We start from the raw sequence: 17850 nt of genomic DNA, 5'->3' as shown, positions 1-17850 counted from the left end.
CACTGTCCACTCATCTAGTCCATACATCATCAGAAAATGCTTCTAAAACTTGGATACATAACCTAACATTGATTAAAACACAAAGCAGACATAGCAGCCAAACTAAACTACGTAAATCAACAGAAAGGAGATGATTAATAGAAGCAAAAGTGTAAGAGTGCTAATTAAAGAACAGAAAATTAAAAGTCATGTACTTTAAACTAATGATCTACCTTATTTCAAAACTATTTCTTTGTCATGCTGTGATCCAGTCTCTACACTGTGAATAATTTTCTCCTTAACTTCTTATCAGTGTTACAAACTTTCTCATTTTACAGACTGACTTTTTTTAAGTATTGTCTCTGCAGCATTTTGTTAAAATTTTAACTGGTTATATCATAATTTCTGCAACAGAAAACAGCAGGAAAGCTATATTATTTGGTTAAGGTATGGAGTTTTTGACAGAGTGGCCTTAGTTGTTTGTTTGTTTGGTTTTTTTTTGACAAATGCTGAGGTTTTTTTCTATTGTAGCAATCACTGGAATTCCAGTAACATTAATTCCTTTTCTGTTCTAGTCTAAAAGGCTTTTAAAAGTATAAACCATACAAATCAAGCAGAAGAAGTGATGTTTTACTGAAAGTAAAACTTCTAACAATCATCTTTGTTTAATTGCTGTATTTAGTTACATCATTAAAAAAGGATGCTCATAGCACTGGCCTTGAGCTCAGCATATTCATAAGCTTTCATACATGGATACAATGGTCCACATTTCTTCTCACAGCATCATTTTGCTGTTCAGGACTGTAGTGCCTTTTAAATACTGTTTGCTAATTATATGAAATACGTGGCTCCTGAAGAGGTGAGTAGGGCAAGGAAGAAAAAGACCCAAGTCATCTGCAGCCCTAATAAAATGTCAAACCAAACCAGATCTTTGGTGGCCAGTGGACTAATGCTATCTAGTGTCCAAAAAAAATTTCAGCTTGTAACTGATTTATTTATGCCTAAGTCCAGTTGTTTTAACACTTCTTATTTACAATGCTAAGTACAGGAGGGGTTTTCTTGTTTCTCCAGAGTGGTCAGTGGTTCTCGAGATGCTACGCTGAGAGTCTGGGACATAGAGACGGGCCAGTGTTTACATGTTCTGATGGGCCACGTAGCTGCAGTTCGGTGTGTTCAGTATGACGGCAGAAGGGTTGTAAGTGGTGCATACGATTTTATGGTCAAAGTGTGGGATCCAGAGACAGAGACCTGTCTGCACACACTGCAAGGGCATACTAACAGAGTCTACTCATTACAGGTACGTGATTTTCATCTCTTGCTATAGTTTCCTGAAGTAGCATTTAAAGTCAGTTTATTTCACATTATTTACGAAATTGTGGGTACCTACTTCAGTATCACACAATCCACAAGAATACAGGGACATCTGTGATATTCCCCTCTTCTGTTTTGTTATACTAGTTATATGTTGTTGTCTTCATTTAGAGAATAAGTTTTTAGAAAAGCATCTTTTAAAGCATACGGTACAATAAGGCCCAAATCTCTGTCCCCACAAGTTACACAGGTTTGTGGGTTGTTTTGTTTTTGAAATCTTGCATATATTTTGGAGCTATGTTTTTGGTTTCCCAAAAGAAATTATAATGGTTATATTTTAAATAAATCAGTTGATGTAATAATTTAAAACATGCCAAAAATAAACTGGTTGGATTAATGTTCTGAATTATGCAGATCTGTTTATACTTATTTTGTAGTTACATCTAGTTCCAAACTGTAATTCACAGTAAAGCTGAATCTAAAATTTTAATGCCCTSACAGGATGTAAATCTCCAGCCTGCTACTTCCTCTTCTTTGAGTAAAGGCCAGATCTACAATTGTGAGGCTTTGTCAGCAGTGACATGTTATTGTAGATGCAGGTTATTATTGGTATTACTTTGTGGCACGGCTCTGTTGCCTCAAGCCAGTCCATGGTCTGTTAAAACTATTCTGGCAAAAATACACGTAGATCTAATGGAGATTCTCCTTACCATTACTAACCCAAAAGATCATCATCTTCACTAAAAGAGTGAAGGCTTCCAGGCACTGCAAGGACAAGGAAATTGATTTCATGCTTTTGTGCCTGTTCTCACCACAGTCTGGCAGGACTAAAAAAGTTAACAAAATTTAAAATTGTGTAATTGTATTCTGCACATATTCTAGTCTGGTTCACAGCACAGAAAGTAAAGCTCAGTGCTAGAGACATTTTTCATAAATGGTTTCATCTTTCTCACCTTTACAGATTAAATATGAACAAAATACCTATTTGCTGTTCTTTCTAAAAAAAATACGCAGGACAATCTCCAGTCCTCCTCTTAACATTCATATGCTGAGGAGTGTTCTTTAGACAAGCAGCAAACAGTTTAAAAATGCTGTAATACAGATCTCTTAAAATATTTAGGAAGGTTTTATTTCTTTTCTCTTCATCATCTACTGCAGTTTGGGAACAGTGTATGTTATTCTGCCTTATCCTCACTAGTTGTTCTTGTCTTGGCTGATGGATATTCATGTTTTGTTCTGATATTGCAGTAATACGGACCACGTAATTGGTAATGCTGCACACACTGATACTATTATTTCCTCTGCAAATGCAGCATGGTATTCTAAAACAATATTCTAGGGGGGCAGGAGGCTATCGGTCTTTACAGTTTTAGGCCTGAAATAGCCTGAAACAGCAAAACTCCCAAAATCAGACTGAAGGAAACGTGTGTCCCTGTCTGTCCTCCCCATCCCCACTTCAGGCAGATTCAATTATATCTCAACATTTGCCCATTTGCGCCCCCCCCCCCCAACATTTTCCAGAGATCCTTATGCAACAGTTTAAGACTACTGACCATGTTCACTTTCTTAGTCACCTCTCTTAGCTACCTTTGTTGTAATCCACACACTCTCTGGAGTGCATGGATAACAGCCTAAAACCACTGATCCAAACTATTGTTTATTTAATTGTAGCAATACAAGGATAAAGCTTTTCTTGATGCCCAGCCTTAAAAAACTCTTTCTGCATAGCTTGTGTATGATGTGGATTACAGTTAATTTGCTGGGGGGTGGGGGATCAGAATCTGTTGAATCAAACTTTTTTTAGTTTAGTCTAGGAAAGAAAAACATTCCTTAATTTTTGCACCCAATAAGTCTGTTAGACTGCTTATCATTCCTGTTGCTTTTATCTGAATTCAGATTAGTTCACATCCTTTTTTTGAAAGCAGGGTGCCCAAAACAGGATACAAAATTCTAGTCAAAGTCTCATCAATGCTCACTAGATTTGAAAGGTTATTTTATATGCCTTATATAGCATATCCCTATTTCAGATACTGGAGTGTCTTTTTTTAATATGTTTTCACAGGGAATATAAGGTACACACATAAGCAGTCTGTATGTGCCAGTCTGTCCCTAAAATATTTTGAACCCAAGTGCCACGCACAACCATGTTTGCAGATAGAGATTGAAGATGTTAATTTCCTACAAGTTTTATTAAAATAAGCAGTCAGATAACTGAGTTCCCCTAATTAGGTTCTCTCTTCTCCATTATTTGATACCAGTCAGTTCACATGGACAACCAGTGTCAGATTGCCCCCATGGTAACAGAGATTCCTGCCTTGCCATCATTCTCCCAGGCYACAGTTACGCCTTCCATTCACTCCCACCCAAGCTCAGATCTTTGCAGTGGTCTCTTAACTTTCATACTCTTTGCTTTGGGTCAGCTCTCCCAGTTTAAATATCACCCACATCCTAATGGAAATGCTTAATGTCCAGATCCCTCTGGAACTCTCTCATATCTCTAACTACACTGTGAGCAAAGTTTTGAACTGGATAGTATCCCTACGTCAAATCTGTCCCCTTCTTTATGAAAATATAATGGAGACATCTGCTGTTTCACATGACTTTTTACCCTGTCATAGAAAAAAATCAGATTGGTTAAGTTGGTTCTCCTGCAAATCTATGTTTACTGCTACTTCTCGCGTTGCTAAGGGCTTAAAAACAGATTGATTATTTGATAGTTCCTTCTGGAAATTGAAGTTAGGCTGAAGGATCCATAATTCTCTATCTTCCATGAGGTTCTCAAAGATAGCAGCAGATGTCTCTGAGATTGCCTTAAAACAACTTGCCTTATGTGGTTCTTCCCCGTTCTTGCTGAAGTGCATACTCAGTTGTTCCTGGTGTTAGCACTGTTAGCCTACATTCACATGGCTGAGGACTGAAGCAAAAAAAGGTAAATAGCTGGCCACATTTAGTGTTTCCTTCCTACTGAGCGTAAATGAACTTTTTTCTTGGCCTTTCTCTTGTTTTTTTACAGAGTAGTGTTTTGTCATCCTTAATGGCTCTTGCTAGTTTTATCTTGTCTTGTGCYCTGCCTTTCTGATTTTGTCCCAGTGTGCTTTCATACACATCTCTTGATCTGGTTTCTACTTTTTGTACAATTCCTTGTGCTTTAGTCAAGTGAGTCTTGGTAATTTACTACACTTCCTATATTTCCTTCACATAAGGATAGTTTGTGTCTTTAAGAAAGTGCCAGCTCCCCTGAATTCTTCTTCCCCTCAGAGAGTAGATATATAAAAACCTCATGGGAAGGAAGTCCCAATTTATTGAAGTATTCTTCCTTGAAGCCCACTGTTTTTATTCAGCTGCTCTTTTTCCTTCCATTTTTAAGAATCCTGGACTCTTAGTCATTGTCACTATCACTCAAGTTACTCTAGTTACTTTTTTCACCTTTATATTCTCTACATGTTCATTCCTCTTGGTCAGGAGCGCCTCATCTCTTAGTCGATTTCTCTATGTGTTCATGTTCTACATATTTCTGKTTCATATATAAATGAAGCGGCATGCGCGCATGAATACACACACACACTCCAAGAGTTCAGACATCTGTGTTAGCTTGTATTGCTTTTGCAGCATACATCTAGAAAGTTAAAAAGTTCCTTACTGCACACAATTATGATTCAGACATAGTGAGAGGGAAAAAAAAGTAAAATGGCTTAACAGCAACATTTTTCCTTTCCTTCATTTTCCTGTTTTGGCTTTTGTACAGATGATTCTGGTTTAATGTTGTTGCCCTTGTCTAGCTTAAAGTCCCTCACACTTTTGAAAAGAAAGTTTGACTTCTTAACTTCATTAGGAGAATAAACTTCTTTTACTGTTTCTTTGTTGTACGTTGTAGTATAGTCAGGATTTTATTGTGTTTAAAAGCGTTGTATTGTATTCAAAAAACCAACAGTACAAAGTCTGTCTTTTTCTCCTTGAACTGAGTACCTCATAGACCATGTCTGTAACAGGAAATTATGCTGACCATGAATCACTTGCCCTAATATCAAACATGGCCATTCAGTGCTTACACTGAATTCTTATTTTATAATGCCATTTCCAAATATATACAGTATCTAATGTTGCATTTAGTGAATTAAATGCTTAATAATCTTCTTCATATACAGCGCATCATAAGACCCTAATATAATTGCTTGTAATAGATTTACCTTTCTTGTAGTTTGATGGTATCCATGTGGTGAGTGGATCTCTTGACACTTCCATCCGAGTTTGGGATGTGGAGACAGGAAACTGCATTCACACGCTAACAGGCCACCAGTCTTTAACAAGTGGAATGGAACTCAAGGACAATATACTGGTGTCTGGGAATGCCGATTCTACAGTCAAAATCTGGGACATTAAAACAGGACAATGTTTACAGACATTGCAAGGTGAGTTTAAGCTTCGATGTAGATCAAGCCAGCTGCAGTTATCTATGCTGCATATTCTATAAAAAAAACTTTTAACATTACATACAAAGTAACAACCATGGACCATTTACAACTTAAGATATCATTTTTCTGATGACAGCTGTATGATCTTTCCCTGAGTTAGAAGAACAAAATGTATTTAATTTAATCTGTTCAAATCACTTGCCTGTTATGAAAGGCAGATGGTCTGGGTTGATAGAAATTTGCTACGGGTATATTAGCCCAATAAACCACAGAAATATGTAGGAAATGGCATCTCAAAACAGTCAGTCAACTTATTTATTTAGGGGTCACTTGGATGTTTCAAAGCCTACTGATTAATTGGATTGGGAGGCAAAGTACACTGTCTGTTGCAATAAATCAAGAGAAATGAGTGGAAGACGTTTCCTTTATTTTATAAGGAAGAAAGATTACAGTTTCCATTTTGACAGTTGGCACTCAGGCGTGCACACATGAGCACACAGTTTTCTTTCCCTAAACAATGTCTTATATCATTCCCTTATATCATACCCAGTATTCCTGAAATTAATTTCACCATAAAGCAGACTCTGCTATTTTAACTCTTCTTAAATATTTACAGCTACTAACTGAAATTAATAGCAGCGCCACCATTTTTTATAATTAAGAATTAGGAGTGACCTTGTAATAACCTCTTCAAAGGGGCTCGGAGACGAACACCTTCAGGTTCTGTAGTCACCTCACTCTGGATGGTTAAGTTCATTTGCACAGATTTCCAAGCGTACACTTGCCTTATTGTTTGTATACTACGAAACAAGATCACTATAACAAAGAAGGAAATCCTGGGGAATTTTTCTATACTTACATTCACTCTTTGAAAATACGTGCAGAAAAAATGAATTGATACATCTAGTAGATAGAAACACCTGCATGCAGATATACAGATATTTATTTTATAGGCACTGCTGTCTGTCACTGCTGTCTGATTACAAACAAAAATGTTTTGGTTTTATTGTTATAGGTCCCAACAAACATCAGAGCGCTGTGACCTGTTTACAGTTCAACAAGAACTTTGTAATTACCAGCTCAGATGATGGAACTGTAAAACTTTGGGACTTGAAAACGGGTGAATTTATCCGAAATCTAGTCACATTGGAGAGTGGGGGGAGTGGAGGCGTCGTGTGGCGGATCAGAGCTTCTAACACAAAGCTAGTGTGTGCAGTTGGAAGCCGGAACGGGACTGAGGAAACAAAGCTGCTGGTGTTGGACTTTGACGTGGATATGAAGTGAAGGGCAGAAAGATGAATTTGTCCAAACATGTAGACAATGTTCTCCTTTCCCTCCCCCTGAAAAAAAAAGAAAAAAGAAAAAAAAGAAAAAGGAAAAAAAAATCCCTTGTCCTTGGTGGTGCAGGATGTTGGCTTGGGGCAACAGATCCTAAAGACCTACAGACTACAAAGGAGAAGACAAAGATGACAAACTATAACTGACAAGAGAGGCAGTTGCTGTCTCGTCACATAAAAAGGCTACACTTTTGACCGGGGCAGCTTTGCAAAAATACGACTTTGTAAATGAAACCAGGTGCAATTATTTCTTTACTTTTCCTCCAAGTGCTCCCTGAGCAATTTGGAGGTTAAAAAAAAAAAAAAAAAGTTACAATTCTTGTTAACAGGTTATTTTACCACAAAGATCTTGAAAGAAGCTGCACGTGCGAGGCTGCTCATGCACCCCTGGGCCACCCGGGGCCCTGCCAGGCCTGGCAGCCCCTCTGAGCAACGCGCTCTCAGTTGGCCCCGCTACGAGCGGGGGGGGTTGGACCAGCCGACCTCCAGAGGTCCCTTCCAACCTCTATGACTTTCAAAAACTAGAGAGCATCTGCAATGAAAACAAAAACAAAAAAAAAGTCCATTCCTGGTGTGGAAAAGCTAAAATATTACTGTGAATTGTTTTGTACAGTTTTATCAGAGCTTTTTCTTTTTCTTTCTTTCTTTTTTTTTTTGCCAACCATTGCCAATGTCAATCACAGTATTAGCCTCTGTTTAATCTATTTACTGTTGCTTCCATCTACACTCTTCAACGCATAAGTTGCTCTGAGGTGGCAAGTTATCCTGGGTTTTGAGAGTCCTCTGATGGATTTAATTCGCAATGCTGGTGCTAGAAGTAGGTCTTCAATTATGGGATTGTTGTCCCACCCCTGTACTGTATTCCCAGTGGCCAAACTTATTTATGCTGCTAAATGAAAGAAAGAAAAGCAAATTATTTTTTTTTATTTTTTTTTCTGCTGTGACGTTTTAGTCCCAGACTGAATTCCAAATTTGCTCTAGTTTGGTTACAGAAAAAGACTTTTTGCCACTGAAACTTGAGCCAACTGTGCCTCTAAGAGGCTGAGAGTGGAAGAGTTTCAGACAATTAAGAGTGAAGTTTGCCTGCAAATAAAGAATTGAGTGTGTGTGCAAAGCTTATTTTCTTTTTTCTGGGCAAAAATTAAAACACATTCCTTAGAACAAAGCTCTTGCAGCCTGTTCTGTGGGGAAATTTTTCTTTGTGAGGGCTGTGGTGAATGGAATGAACATACATACATAAAAAAAACTGACAAAATTTTTAAAAAATATTATAAAATACAAAAATGAAAATAAAGTTGCTGGTCAGTCTTAGTGTTTTACAGTATTTGAGAAAAAAACAACTGTTACAGTTATTGCTGGGAGGAACTGACAGAGCAAAAACTTAAGTTTTTGTAAAGTTGTCACATGCAAACAAAATGAAAAGTGAAAGAGTCAAATGGTTTGCCTCATTCTCCAAGAGCCACAACTCAAGCTGAACTGTGAAAGTGGTTTAACACTGTATCTTAGGTGATCTTTTTTCCTCCTTTTTTGTTTTTGTTTTATTTATAGTCTGATTTAAAACAATCAGATTCCAGTTGTTTAATTTTAGTTATGTAACAACCTGACATGATGGAGGAAAACAACCTTTAAAGGGATTGTGTCTATGGTTTGATTCACTTAGAAATTTTATTTTCTTATAACTTAAGTGCAATAAAATGTGTTTTTTCATGTTAGTTTGTCTTTTTTTTTCTTCTATCATCTCTGTTGTGAGTTTAATATTATATATCCTATGAAGTCTAAATCAGGTCAAGTTTCTCAGCTTACTGGTAGATACTAAAATACCTTGCAGGACTTTATGTAACACTTCCGCAAGCAGGTGCATGCGTGTGCTCTACTTCAGTTGCCATATAGAATTTATCACATGGGCTTCAGCAAACACGCAGGAAAGCCATTAGCTTCCTATCACTAGGAACGTGTTAGGATTTGACTCTGGAGGGAGTTAGCTAGAAGAAGCTTCTGAAGTGCATAAAACTTCTTCCAATAGCATTTGTTTCTGCATCTCAAATTGAAAATCTGATGTTTATTATTTATGCATTTCAATCAATTGATTGTAGTTTCACAGCAGGGAATAAATCCATGCTGCAACTAAATCAACATTAGGATCTTAGGAGAGCTTGAAATAAAGCCTCTAAGAAAAAATATCCTACAAAAACTCCAGATTGGTCCATAAAGCAGTTTCCTCAGTGCACTGAAACAAAGGTAAGTTATCGGCTATCTATCTTAGAAACTTAGCAATTAAATGTCAGTTTCTCTCTTAAATCTCCTTGATGAAAATCATTGTTTTCTTCTGTGCATGTCTTTCTATCAGGGTATACAATTTACTTGTTTGTGACAGTTTTCTGTATAGAAAACTACCTGTCATTAAAAAAAAAAAAAAAAAAAAGAGAGAAAACACATGGGTGGAAAACAAAAATATTAATACACTTATAATCTATGGCTATATTCTATTAAAATGTAGTTCCTATCCCTTCATTATGCAAAGCAAATAAACAAAAGGAGTGCGGTTCCATCTGACCTCTAGAGATAAAAAGCCATACAAAATGACCAAGTGGCTACAAACTGTAAAAATTTGTTCATTTAGTTGGTGTTTAAGGGGAAAAAAAAAAAAAGCAGTAAGCATTGGCATATATAGTTACGAACATCTTGGTATTTATATAAAAACAATTAAAGAGGTAATCCTCTCATGTTAAAAGGATGGTTTAAGATTTTTTTAGAACTTACCTGTGTAGTAGCGCAGGCCCTTCAGGGCTCAGTTTAAGGCCCGGCTCTTGGAAACGGGAGCGGGCTGAGAACGCTGGCCAGGACTCCCAGCTGCTGTGGTGGCAGGAGGTGCCTGGTGTCGGTCTGCACTGCACCACCTACAATAGGGAATGGACACAGACAGATAAAAATATGAATATTTAATACAGGGATCTGATAAATAGCTTAAAATTAGGTAAAAAGAGCAAAGAGCAAAGGCATTTGCCTAACTGTGAAGGAGAACAAGAGATTTCTGAGCAACATTAAGCTGGAAGGCAAGAACAGAAATCAGGGCAGAAAAATGAAATGACAGAAGAGGAAGACTAACAAATCCAAACCGGTTCAATCTGTGTTTAAGTACACTTYAAGCAGCCAATATGAGCAGGATCAAAATGTGCTTAACCAGAGTTTTTCAATTAATATTGTAGTTCCAATGCTATCTTACAGTCAAATTAATACAAAATAACTTGACCCCATTAAGCAAACCACATTCATGGCTTCCTTCATCCCTGAAAAAAAAATGGATTCGCTGCAAAGAGAAGATGTGAGAGTGTCGCATATTAAACAGAAAAAAAAAAACACACTTAAGAATTACTTTTTAAAAGTAATTCTCCCTTACTCCCTTCTCTCCTTACTCCCTTACTTACAAAAGTAATTCTCTCTTCCCTCTCCCCTCCCCCCCCCCAAAAAAAAAACAACTTGGTAAAGTTTATTGTGTGAATGCTTTAGAGAATTTGGTTTTGCTAAAAGTCTGTTTAGCTTTGTAGAAGTTCATATTGCTTTAGTGACACCTGAACAACATAGCTCAATAGGCAGAATTTTGGTCATTTATTAAAATTACAGCGTTTCAAAATTGGGCCCATAGTAAACACATCATCTGGGAGTGTTAGAGCAAGTACACAGGGTTTTTCTTTATGGTATCTTTTTCACCCCCTTATGCCAATACACTCACCATAACATAGAGTTCGCTTGTCTCGGAGCACCCTCAGTCCCTTAATCTTGTTCCTCTCTATCTCCTATTACAGAGTCTTTAGTCTGGCAACCTACAATGCTGTAGCTGAGCATGTTTATGAACCATCTCTTCTTCAGTTCATGTAATTCGATTTTTGTTCAGGGAACATATATGTGTGTGTGTGTGTGTGTGTGTGTGTGTGTGTATAAAAACATTTAAGAATCATAATGTAAGACTAGAACTGCTTTATGCATGCAGTGTTGAATCTAGTGGCATATTCATCATAGCTTATGTCAAAATGTTATCTGTAGCTATCACAGAGAGATTATTGTGGTAGTGTTTCTGGAGTCTCATCCTCTTGCTTTAATGCCAATTCCCTTGTTTCTTTTTGTTTCAGTCCCAGAAAGTGCTTCCCTATTTTCTCTTGTATCTGATACCAAGTCAACAACACTAAAAGATGTTTTAATAGGTATTCTTTTGCAGGCCTCGATTTTAGCTAGCAGAAAGAAGTCACAGAATTAGCATTGCCACTTGCTCAGAGATCCTGTTCCCAGGTTTTCACATATCCATTTACTTGTTCATGAAATTAAAAACCTGACTTTTAACAGCTGTGTCTACAATAATTTGTAGTTCAGATCAGGCATGCACTTTTGCAACAACTCTCCCGACAAACCAGAGTGCAGCCTCAAAGCACACAAACCACATTTCTTCAGGGTGAAGCTAAAGCAGAAGCATCCTCATGCACTCGAGCCACTAGCGGCACATATGGGTCCGAACCAGAACTAGCCCAACACCTCAGAAATGCATTAATGCGGACATTAGGCCCTCAGCACCAACAGCTTCACACAACAGCTCCGCTCCTACTGTGCAACACTGACTGCCTGTGCGGGCCTACAGCTTACTTGAGCGGGCCGCCTTCGACTGCCCTCTGCCGCAGCACCCCGGACTCCTGGTTTGTGATAACCAGCCCACCCCCACCCAAACACTAGGAGCAGAAAAATGGTACCCACCTGACACCACTATGGAGTTTATGCCAGAGAGCAAAGTTCAAATACCCTCAAGTCCCTTTTCACCATGCTCATGGGGATGTTTTTCTGATCCATTTATAGATCCTAGTTTAAAAGAAAGATGTACATTAATACATTCATTAAAAAAATACATTTATATTTCACTATCATCAGGCTGATCAACATTTTCTACCTGCAAGTCAGCACCTGAACCATTCAAAAGAGTGAATCATAAAATCTTGTTAATCAAGGCAAAAGGACCAGATCACAACAGTAAAAAACCTGCCAATAAGTGCTTGAGTTACTCTGACCAAACAGTTAATCACTTAAAGGATAATACCCCAACATACTGACTTCTAAATCTTTAAGGAAGTTGCAATATTTTTCTTTCCATCTCCCACATATTGTACTTGCCATTTTATCTGTAACCTTGATCCTTGGCCTTGATATTTTGCAAAGATAGACATCGTATAATGATGCTTATTGCTTTTATGATCACATATGATGTTTATTATTATACATGAATTATATGATCAAATAGTTATTGATACACATTACACTTTTCAAACTTCATCCAAAAATGGCATAACGAATTTGTCAAACCTAATGATATATTTCCTCAATCATCAATGCAGGCTAATACAACAGATGTTTAAACCTAAGAGATGTTCCAGACCCCCTCTGAGACAAACTAGGCGACACCAACAGTTCAGGCACCATGATGGGCTCCTGCTCCCGGGTCAGACTGCCAGACAGCCCAGGAGCTGCAGCAATACTTCAAAGAAAAAAAATGGTGCATTACGCTACCACGGGTACCACTGCTGAGAGGAAATTCTGCAGCGCTCTGCGTGCCTGCAGTTCCCAAGAACCAGTGGCTGTATGCCCATGTACATACTGCATTGCTCTAGTCCAGACAGCACATGAGATTCCTGTAAAGTCCCAACTACGCATCACCTGGATAGCACAACTTTCTGCCAACTAGAGACGGCAGAAAACGTTAATCACAGGCGCTGTCGCAGAGGAATCCAGCAGTGTTTTTAGTAACTGCACTGCGCAGCACAACTGAGGGTGCCCAGACTTCGTCAAAGGAGCCAGCCAGCTCCTCCAGCTCTCTGCCTTTGTCCTCACCTCTGCCGTGCTCGGATTCAGCTTCATATATCCAATCCCTACTCACCGCTGAATTTGTCTAACCTTATGTGGCAGCAATAATTTTGGTGAAAGAAAAGTAGAATGGTTTGTCCTCTGCATCTCTGCGGTGCTGCAATCTCTGTTGTACTTTCTCCCACTTTCTGCATGGACACAGCACTGCCCCAGTCTAACACTGAGGGCTCCAATGGAGCCCACAACGATGAGAGTGCATCATTCAGCCAACGACGAGATGTCTGCCATCAGGGCTGCTGACATGATTTCCACTTCACGTCCAATGCTTTTTCTAATTGAAAATAATATTCTAGACCCTGTGCAATTAGGTAAGTTTCAAGTTGATTTCAATCCCTTGTTAATCTGGACACCAAGCCGTAATGCCACAGACCTCATCTGTGTTGGGTGTCTCCATGTGTGCAAAACGGGCATATCCTAGGAAGCTTCATAGCATAGAAGGACCATGAACCTTGTTGCCTGTAAGCTGAGAGAGCTCACGGTCTATGGACAGGCAACAAACACTGCTACTAATCCATGACAATAAATGCAAGGTCTATGTGAGCTGGATCAGACATGACCTATGAAAATCAGAGAAAGGCAGGCGCAACATTTTCTGTGTCCAAGAGATCATCAGTGTAAGTCCTAGAAATGCCAGTATGGGGTATTTCATCATCCTAATCAACAAAACATTGGAGTAACCCTTCTTCACAAAGGCTTTAGCCTGGCTGGCCTGTAGCTCAGAGTACAACTAACTGATGTTAGCGCCAGCTTTGGTTTCTGTTACAAGGTAGATGAATTCGAATGAGCTTTTCTTTCCCCAGGCGGGCTGTTTGATGAGAAGATGAATGGGATGCCACCTACTTTCTTGTTCTGTCTGGCTCATCGTGTCAGCCAGCCACATGTTTGATATACACGTTTTACAGGGTGCTTACTGTGCACTATTGAGAGTGCTTTGTTCTTCTAATTTAAAACAGGAAACATGGAATGTAGAAGATCCAAAAACTTCAAAGGAAGTTTCCATTGCCAAAGGAGCTATACTTTGACTCAAGTTCATTTTCTAGATTAAATATCCAAATCCGACAGTGTGGGAAGATACTCACACCTTCAGCAAGTTTGAAAATTTCCGAGGGATTAAGGGATTCAGATTAGTTGGCTGTAAACATCACTGGGGTAAAACAAGCAGTACAACAGTTCCTGAGTTTTATTCTGAGCACCTCAGTTTGATATGACTTTCTAATAATACCACAGCTGTGCAGATGCATAGCATTATAGAGCGTGTTTCCTTTACCCTGGGATACAGAAGATGTGAGTACTAAGCTCCTGTCTCTTTTCAAACTGTCATGCGCTTTTAGGTTTCCTAGCACGTTTCATCATGAGTTCTAAATTTTCACATTATAGTTTGGAAAAAAGAAGAACTCAAAAGCTGGAGACTAGAAAGGACTCCAGAAAACGTGCCTTTGGACTGCTTGCAGTTACTTGTTTGCTTTGGTGTTCCTCCTGTCCCACTGCACACACAGATGTAAAAACTGCTCGTTTAGAGGTGTTTAATGCTGCAGTGTAATCTCAGATTGGAGGTTTTTATTAACTAGTACACTCATTTTCCCAAACAAAAAAGTTTTATAGGAACATGTCAGGCTGCTGTTCTCATTGGAAAAGTTTTCTTGATTTTTTCTGTTGGTGTTTTAATGTCTGTTTAGCACATACTTTAGGCATGCACTGGATGCTATGGCTTTACCATTCTGTTGACTACTACCACACTTCAAATATCCCATTTCACCCCAAACAACACAATAACACAATGTTCCTCGTGTCCACCCTCACATCACACACTATTTGATATTCCATCTCAAGACCAGATAACGGATCTGTCTGGATTCATCTGTTCACTGGCAGTCACTGCCGGCAGAGCCAGCTCTTGTGGACTCCCTGTTTATCACCTCCTGCCATATGGCAGGACAGGGAGAACCCAAGGCAGAACAGCAGTCAGGTGGAGGAATGCACCTGTACGTTAGATAGCACCAATCCAGCCTTGCATTAGTATAACTAGATGGGGTATGGCTCCACTAAGCCCACGGATGCTCCAACTGGAGTGGAAAAATTGAAGATTACAGGCTATATTTAAATAGTATCAAACTGTATGTTCCTTTCTATATATATACATTCACATCTTGGAATACTTTTGACTTTACCTATGGAAAAAAAAAAGATGACTTGATGATTTCATAGTCTTTCTGTTTTCCTCTATTTGCTTCCCTCATTTTCTCTTTTCTTTGATGCTTGCACTTCAATCTCCTCATGTTTCACTTCATCCTTTGTCCTGTTCCCTATGTTTTTCTTTTCATGTTTTACCACTCATGTCTCCTATTTTTCAAGGTTTTTTTCTCTCCCTCATCTTTCCCCATTCCCTGACCTTCTCCCCTGCTTAAAACTGTCACAGCCAGCCTCTCTTTCCTGCTTCACCCCAAGATCCATGCTGGCAGGCTGGAGTCTTTTTTGCACCACTGCAGAGATATAAATGCAGAATGTTTCGAATCAGTTCTTATTTGTCCAACTTATTTGAGACGTACAGATCTTTAAAACTGCTAAACCTCAAATTTGAACATAAATAAGTCAAAATGTTCATCAAATTTGATCATAAATAAGCCAAATGTGAAGCAAATTCAGAGGACTCGGAAAAATGCATTTTTTTGTCTGCCTCAACATTAAAGATCTACTGTCTATCCACAGTCCACAAATGATTCAAATGGCTCAATAGCAATAGGATCAGGCCCTCTAAGCATGGACCAAAATTTGCCACCAATTTCACAAACAGCTGAACAACATGCCTTACTTAATTCCATACTCATTAAATGTTCTCTCTACTGTTTTCTGCTGAAAGATAGTATTTTGTTAAATATCATGTATTATCCACCAGCTTGCTCCTTAGGAAATCTAATGTGTAAAGTCAAACAAGTTTGAAAATATGCCTCATGGATAATAGATGCTTTTCAAAATCTAAGCAGAATTCAAAAGCTATTTTTGGTTAAAAGTCTTTAGATAGATTCATCTCTGGACAGAGGTCAAGCGATCTCAACAGACCCCGTTTCATACAGTTATGCATAAATAAGAAATTGAGGCTGTAAATGAACCCGCAGTCCAACCTCTACAACAGTGGCCAATATTCCTTCCGGTGCTACCACCACAACACAGCTGGGGTAGCGTGGCCTGTCAGCATGCGTTAGGAACGATACATAAAACACGTCTAAAACAATCTAGTACCCATTGCTCACTAATTCTTAATATGCAGTGACAGCAGAAGCAATAAAAGCTCCAGAGCCAGTGTAGGATGTGACTGCACACGGGGTCTATTACCCCGACACTGGTGAATTTTAACTGCTCTACTGACATAGTGTATCCAATTGAAAAAGCCAGGGACATCCAGCACTTCTGTAAGATTTGGCTGCTGCGATAGTGTTAAACCAACATAACTTAATTCAAAAAGATAAGCAATTATTCAAAAGGATGCAAACTGGCCAAAGTGACACAGCCACAGATAAGACATGCTGGTCTTAGCAGGAGAAAAAGCAGTAAAAACAAACAAACAAAACAAAGAAGAAAAACACAGTGAACCCAAACCAAAAAAAAAAGAAAGAAAAGAAAAAAGAAAAMCCAAATCCCTGTATCTTTTATCTGCCTTTTACATTTCAGCTTAATGATACTGTTAGCAGTCGCAGATGGGGCCTCCCCTCCTTGCTGGAGATGCGTGCCTGCCTATACAGAGCACAAGCTCTGTGTATACCATATTCACAGACTGCCTGGCTGTATTTGCCCAGTGAGAAAGATAAACAGGATTTGCCTTTCTTTCTGTTTTTCTTTTTGCATATTTTATTCAAGTGCTTTACTTTTGCTTCTGCAAATGCAAACTGGAGGCTGTTTTAAAAACAAAATGGAGCAGCAACCCCTGTGCTCCCCCCCACTTGAACAAAGATGATGACAGATCATAGCTGCCGCTTATCCTCTTCAGGCTGAAGAGCCATTATATCAGGGAAAATAAATCAGAAATACACAGCAGTCCAAAGTCCAAAAGGCCTGACACGCGACCAGCATCGGCTCTTACAGGCCTGAGGTAAGGAAGCTTTTCCCCGCTGACGGTCAGAGCAAGCCCCCACGGGGCTACCAAGAGCTGCCCCGCGAGGAACACGCGGGGAGTTGGATCTCACGGCGAAGGGAACGGACTCTCTCCCGCAGGCATCAGGGGAGCGCCAGAGAGGAGAAAACGTGCGCCTGATATCAGCATCTTCTCATGTGCTCCCCTCTCTCTTGGGCAACCCACGCAACATTACGCAATCTGATTTATTATACAGCACAACGCAGACAGAATTGCTCTGACAGGGAGAGAAGAGCTCCTTTCATCTCTGACTCTCCAAACAAATTATCCCCTCTTAATTATTACCTAAAACCCTTTATTTATGCACACAAACCAGAGCTGAAATTTTCTGCGTCACAGAAACGCCCCCTTGCCTTGCATGTGGGAGAAGGAGCAGGCACAGGAGGGCCTCGAGCCGCCGAGCCACCCGCCGGCGCTGGTCACAGCCACCGCTCACCCAACAGACCGTCTGCAAAACGATCGCTCTCTCTCTCCATGGCCGCCCCCTAAAAATTCAGAATATCACCTGTAAAAATTAATATCACTTTGGCTTTTGGCAAAAACAATACCGGTAAAGACACTGCTCCCCCGGCACGAGAATGGAAGTATCGTTCTTTTAGCTTTGTGATAAGCAGGAAGAAATTATCTCAGTTATAAAAGTAATGAAATTACAGCAGTAATACCTCATACTAAGGCAAAATTTACCTTGGCACATACATTTTAGGATTCTTACCCTGTACCCAGGTAAAAGCACAGAGACAACTGACCATGACGTATTTTTCACTGCCAGGAGAGATGAATATTATCA

At 39.2% G+C, this 17850-nt stretch overlaps 1 protein-coding gene and 1 long non-coding RNA gene across 5 annotated transcripts in view; one reads left to right on the top strand and one right to left on the bottom strand.

Moving 5' to 3' along the window:
* Positions 1-8751, top strand: part of FBXW7 (F-box and WD repeat domain containing 7) — a 172712-nt gene extending 163961 nt beyond the window's left edge. For all 4 annotated transcript variants that reach the window (XM_026088215.1, XM_026088218.1, XM_026088217.1 and 1 more), the window contains 3 exons: positions 1051-1276; positions 5489-5699; positions 6718-8751. In XM_026088215.1, the coding sequence (XP_025944000.1) occupies positions 1051-1276; positions 5489-5699; positions 6718-6986 (706 nt within the window). In that variant the 3' untranslated portion in view covers positions 6987-8751. The remainder of the gene's footprint in view (positions 1-1050; positions 1277-5488; positions 5700-6717) is intronic.
* A 1113-nt stretch (positions 8752-9864) lies between these two features.
* The window catches only part of LOC112976705, a 29658-nt gene continuing 21672 nt past the window's right edge, over positions 9865-17850 (bottom strand). Inside the window, exons 2-3 of the long non-coding RNA XR_003257118.1 lie at positions 11780-11881; positions 9865-9936 (exon numbers count right to left, since the gene is read on the bottom strand). This is a non-coding gene — a long non-coding RNA (uncharacterized LOC112976705). The remainder of the gene's footprint in view (positions 9937-11779; positions 11882-17850) is intronic.

The sequence above is a fragment of the Apteryx rowi genome, unplaced genomic scaffold, assembly GCF_003343035.1.
Source record: "Apteryx rowi isolate R43461 unplaced genomic scaffold, aptRow1 scaffold_76, whole genome shotgun sequence".
NCBI classification, from domain to species: domain Eukaryota; kingdom Metazoa; phylum Chordata; class Aves; order Apterygiformes; family Apterygidae; genus Apteryx; species Apteryx rowi.
The sequence above is the reverse complement of the archived record's forward strand: the minus strand, read 5'-3'. Positions and strand labels throughout refer to the sequence as shown.